Genomic DNA, 5,973 nt, shown 5'->3' on the forward strand with positions numbered 1-5,973 from the left:
AAAAGCATAATAATTTAATAAATATTTAAATATTTAAAAATAAAAAATTGTTTAATATTAAATTTATAAACAAAAATTTACTATTATTTACAAAGAATAAAATTCTTCGATATATTTTTATTTAGAGTGAAATGAAATTAAATTTAAATTAAATATTAATTTCTAATTTTAATTTCCAATTACCAAAATTGAATGGTAACAATTAAATAAAAAAAATTGTCAGATTTAAATGGAATTGCTTTTCTTTATGAAAGAAAACTGATTTAATGATAAAATTCAGCGAATATAACAATTCACCGATTTATTGAAAAAAAATGTTGCATTCCGTTGAATAGAAAAAAAACCGCCCAAAAGAGAAAATAATAAGAAATAAAAAAAAATGAAAGAAGAAAGAAAAGCTCCATCATAGGTTCCTGTACATAACGTAATTAAATAAAAATGATTTACGATAATATAAATATGTATCTTCTCCGCTTACACAATGATAGAAAACGGAAGACTATCATTATATGTGAATGTAATCGAGTTTTACTACTCTAAAAAAAAATGTAACGCTTAAATGGTTAAATAATTTTATCGGAGAAGAGTACTATTAATTAACGATTGTAATTAAATTCGCAAAAAATAGTAAACAGATATTATTGTCTATGAATAATTATTGTTAGTTTATTATTAAATTATTGAAATTAATACCGATGAATGCGGGAAGGACGAAAAAATGAATTTAAAAAGGAAACAAAAATGAAAAGTGCTTGTAGCTTATCGTAATTAATTAATAAATTAATGAGAGAATTTAATATTCTCTATTTATGAAAATATCTTGGTAAAATTCTTTGTTTAATGTAGAAATTTTTCTTTTTTTTTCTTTTTCTTTAAGTATAAAAATTCTAATTTTTAAATTTTATCACTAAAATCAAATTACTCATATAATTCAGTTTCTTTTTTATTTTAAGTCGTTAAATTCAAGTATATTATTCTTTTTTACTTTTCTTCCGCAGTATTTTATTTTATTTCTTCGTATTCTTTTATTTTACTTTTTTTTAGTATTCTTCGTACTCTTTTATTTTATTTCTGTTAGTATTCTTTTATTTTAGTTATGCTTTGATATTAATTTATATTGTTTTTTTTTAGTATAAATTTAAAAAAAAGATTAATTAAAAAATTAATCTTATTAATTAAATTAAATTAATTATTAATTAAAAAAATTGTTAAAATAGAATTGCTTACCTATTTCAAATTTACGCGGGATTTATCGCAAAGTTTTTCAAGGTGCGTTTACAAAAGAATCGTTCCCATTGGCTGGTTTTTCCCCGGTATATTTAAAGTAACCAATAGAGAGTAATGTTTATAAAAAAAAATGTCGGCGGCACCAATTTTGTTGAGCGGAGAGCGGACGGAACTTAAACTAACAAAGTCAATAATGGCGGCGTTAACAAAAGTGATATACGCTAGTAAAACAATAAATAATGTAGTAAAGTTATTAACAAATTTATCCATTAAGAATGAAATGGTATCTATTACAATCCCCGCTTGTAATATGATGTAAGTATGAATTTTATAATTACTGTTAATAAGAGAAACACTCATTATAAAAAGACAAGTTTTCAGACATGTTACACATAAAATATTTTGTTTTTTAATTTTGTAATTTAAGGATATAATAACGACAAGTTTTATGATCGCATTTATTATACTTTGGTTTATTTTTTATTTTAAATTTAAATATCAACATATTTCATATCTAGAATTACAATAAGAGTACAATTTGTCTAAATGGAAATTTGAGGTTAGTTCGAATTTGAAAAAGTAAACAGTAATTGTTATATTTAATGTAATTATAATTGTATAATATTTATCAAATTACAACGTTATTTATAATAGAGTTTATAAGATTCAGTTTATAAAAACTTACATAAACATAACCTAAAATTTTTAATTTTACCCATTTTACCGCAAATTAGAATAATAAAAATTAATGTATTTTTCAGGTCTTTCAATTCTTTTGTACACACAACGTCAAAGCGAAATGATACGCAAAATTTAATGCAATTTTTTGACGATGAAGCAAATTGGGGAAAACGGAAAGTACAAGTCGGACGATCTTGGAAACTTGATGAATTGAGAATAAAGAGTAATGAAGATCTTCACAAATTATGGTACATTATTACAACTACTTAATATTTTTTGCAAATTTAAAGTCTATAAGAAATATAATTTATTCAGTATATGTATATATTCTTGCAGGTATATTTTGGTAAAGGAAAAAAATATGTTAATAACAATGGAAGAACTTTATAAAAAAAAATATTTACCATTTCCCAATGAAGAACGAATAGATAAAGTTGAAATAAGTATGGAAAATATAGAAACCGTTGTTCGAGAAAGGAACAAAGCTTATCATTTACTTGAGACTGGTACCTCGGGCGAGAGACCAGCTTATGTCACAAAAAATGCAATTGGTATGTATAATTATTATTATTTATATTTTCTAAAATTTTAATAAAATTTTTCGAAAGAATTCGATTAGTTTTGTAATTTTCGTAAAATTCTTTATAAGAATTCAATTAGTTCGATAAATAATAAAATTCTTCGCAAGAATTCAATTATTTCGGAAAATTTTAATAAAATTCATCCCAAGAATTCAATTGTTACTGTAAATAATCAAATTATTAGAAAGAGTTCAATTATTTTCAAGAAATAGTACAATACTCCACAGAAATTCATTTATTTATAACACAATTTTAATAAAGTTCCTCAAAAAAACTCAATTATTTTTACAAATTTGAAAAAAATTCTTCACAGAATTTCAACTTTGTTTAAAAAAATTTAATAAAAATCGATGAAAGAATTCAATTATTTTCAATAGAATTTTAATGATATTTTTCAAAAGAATTTAATTATTATTAAAGATTTTAATAAAATTCTTCGAAGGATTCAAGTATTGTTAATACAATTTTAATAAAATTTTTTGAAAGAATCCAATTAATTTTGAAATTTTCATACAATTCTTCACAAGAACTCAATTATTTTTGAGAATTTAAAAAAATTCTTCTTAAGAATTCAATTATTTTCATAAATAAAAAAATTCTTCGGAGGAATTCAATTATTTTGGAAAATTTTAATAAAATTCTTCCCAAGAATTTAATCATTGCCGTAAATAATCAAATTCTTCACTGGATTTCAATTATTTATAATACAATATTAATAAAATTCCTCAAAAAAATTCAATTATTTTTACCAATTTAAAAAAAATTCTAATAAACTTCTATGAAAGAATTCAATTATTTTCAATACAATTTTAATTAAATTTCTCGAAAGAATCCAATTAATTCTGAAATTTTTATACTATTCTTCACAAGAACTCAATTAGTTTTCAGATTTTGACAAAATTCTTCGCAAGAATTCAATTATTTTCATAAATAGTAAAATTCTTTGCAGGAATTGAATTATTTTCTAAAATTTTAATAAAATTCAATTATTTCCGTCAGAAATAAAATTGTTTGAAAGAATAAAATTATGTTCACAAATAATAAATTTCTTTTAAAAAATTAAATTATTTTTAAAAGTTGTAAATTTGTTTGCTAGAATATTTAATTACTTAAAAAAAATTTTGCTACCATTGATAAAATTCTTTATTTAAGAATTTTTTTTAGTACAATTCTTTTATTGTAAAAAATTAGTTTTTGCTTTAAAATTAATTTATAAAATAAAATTAAAAACAAATTAGTAGAAGTAAAAAAATATCGTCGTTCTTTTGAACTTTCAAAACTTTGAGGAACGTAAATTAGAATTTTATTCCTTTTAAATTTCAAAACATTTACAAAATTAGGCAAAACAAAAAGCAAACACTTTTTTCTATTCCTACTTTTTTAAAGAATCTGTGAGCGTTCTTTACAGAAAATTTTTTATTTAGAACTTAATTTCTCGTAGGTTTACCATTTGTTTATCGTTTACGACAACACGTTATTCCGAAATTTATGAATACAAAATGGAAAAAAGAACACGTACATGCACACAGTGGTTATGCAGTGAGAAAGTTCTTGAGATTGTATCACGAGAAATTCCACAATGAGAGGAGGAAATTAAGAAAGTATGTTTTTTTTCATTTATTTCACTTAAAATGTTTTAAGGAAAATTTTCGAATACTATTTTCCCTTTTCTTTCTAGCCGACAAGAAAATCAAGTTGCGCTCATTTTGCGCACATTTCCCAATCCCGATATGGAAGCAATCAAAGCAAAATATCCCGGTGTTGATATAGCTCGAGTTGTAAGAAACAGAAATAAAAAATGTCGAGGACACTTTATACCAACTTGGTGGGATATTTATAATCAGTAAACTACGGTATTTATAAAACAAAAAAATTTATTGACTACTATGTAGTAACTGATTTATATTTCAAATAAATTATGAATCTAATTTTCTTTTATAAAAAAGCATTCATAAGAAGCCAAATAAATGTCATAGTATTAAAAAAAAGAGAGAGGAAAAAAACAACTTTATTCATTGAAGTAATTAATTTTTATTAATTTCCGTATAAGTATTACATTATTTGGATGAAGAGCTACGATTTGTAGACTGTACGCGATAAGTACAAAGGCATAATATTAGCAAGTATTTTTTTTGTTTCTTGTAGCAGTATAAAATTTATACCTTGTTCGAATCGCTAAAACGTAATAATATTTGCACAAACTTAATTTTCGGAATGTATTATTGTTCATAAAGATCATTTTTCCATACTCATATATAACTAAGTTTGATAAATTACCGATGATTATTAAATTCTATCACAATTGATTTTAGCCATTTGTATGGCTTAACGCAAAAAATACAAGGAAATTAAACTAAATTTTTCTTTTTTTTTACAAATAATACAAATAATTAATTTTTCATTTCTTACGAATAATTAGTTTCCATTTTTTTTTTTTACAAATAATACAAATAATTTGTTTTCATTTTCTTACAAATAATACGAATAATTAATTTTTCTTCATTTCTTACAAATAAGAGAAATAATTGATTTTTTTCTTCTATTCTTTCAAAAATTACTACTAGAAAAAAATATGCATCTAAAATGCGAGAAAATATAGTTTTCTTGTTTTGTTTCTTACAAAGTATTTTATACAAAATTAATTTATATGGTTGATGAAATTCGAAAATTTCCATAAATTTATGAACAAAAATATTTCATAAATTTATAATATACGAGTAGAGAATTAAAATAAAGCTAATTGTTTCCTTAATGTGTACTTAACAATATTACAACATTGATATAATTATTATGCGAATCATAAGCAAAGCACCTCGAATTAATTTTTTATGCAGTTAATAATAAACAACGTACCTTTTTTTACAATAAACAATAGCTAACAATAGATTAGAGAAAGTTTTTGTTTTTAAATAAAACTTCGAAAGCTCTATTTTTCTGTTTTCCTTGCTTTTTTGTAAGAAAAAGAAAAATATTTGATAAGAAAGGTGATTTAATTTTAAAAAATTAGGTCGCATTATTATTGTTCACTAATAATATAATCTTTGGTAAATGCGAATATACAGACACTCACATGATAATTAGTTTCACATTAGTTTCAATTATAGATATATATTTTTGTTTTTAGTTTCTATAATTGTGAGTGGTAATAACAATGGTGTGTACTTATAGCAAATAATTAAAAAAAAAAATTATTGCACTTGCTTACGTGTTATTTCAGTCGAAAAAAATTATCATTTAATCTCTAGCTGAGTTGCATTGAGTATTTATTTTCTTTTTTTTGTAATAGTTTACGATTCCCTTGTCAATGAAAATAACAGATCCAATATTTTCAATTTCAAACTGTTCACATGGACAGATAGACTGTTTCTTTTAAACAAACAGAAAAATAATGTTTATAGTAATAAAATAATTTTGATATCAAAATAAATGAAAATAAATAAAAATAATTTTTTTACTTGGTAAAAATTAATTAAAAGGACATTTT

At 22.2% G+C, this 5,973-nt stretch overlaps 1 protein-coding gene across 1 annotated transcript; it reads left to right on the top strand.

The window, feature by feature from the left end:
* The first annotated feature begins 1,384 nt into the window (after positions 1 to 1,384).
* LOC122511748 (39S ribosomal protein L47, mitochondrial) lies at positions 1,385 to 4,417 on the top strand. Its single transcript, XM_043627199.1, has 5 exons — positions 1,385 to 1,542; positions 1,989 to 2,156; positions 2,245 to 2,459; positions 3,931 to 4,090; positions 4,168 to 4,417. The coding sequence occupies exons 1-5, from the start codon at positions 1,421 to 1,423 to the stop codon at positions 4,334 to 4,336; spliced, it is 834 nt and encodes a 277-aa protein (XP_043483134.1). The 5' UTR covers positions 1,385 to 1,420; the 3' UTR covers positions 4,337 to 4,417.
* Positions 4,418 to 5,973: the final 1,556 nt, after the last annotated feature.

This window comes from Leptopilina heterotoma, unplaced genomic scaffold (genome assembly GCF_015476425.1).
Source record: "Leptopilina heterotoma isolate Lh14 unplaced genomic scaffold, ASM1547642v1 Lhet_9, whole genome shotgun sequence".
Classification (NCBI taxonomy): domain Eukaryota; kingdom Metazoa; phylum Arthropoda; class Insecta; order Hymenoptera; family Figitidae; genus Leptopilina; species Leptopilina heterotoma.

Bases quoted from the DNA above. Each gene is read 5' to 3' on its own strand.
- LOC122511748 (XM_043627199.1), top strand. From the start codon at position 1,421: ATGGCGGCGTTAACAAAAGTGATATACGCTAGTAAAACAATAAATAAT. The intron at 1,543-1,988 runs GTAAGTATGAAT...TGTATTTTTCAG, and splicing joins ATCCCCGCTTGTAATATGAT to GTCTTTCAATTCTTTTGTAC. The intron at 2,460-3,930 runs GTATGTATAATT...AATTTCTCGTAG, and splicing joins TGTCACAAAAAATGCAATTG to GTTTACCATTTGTTTATCGT.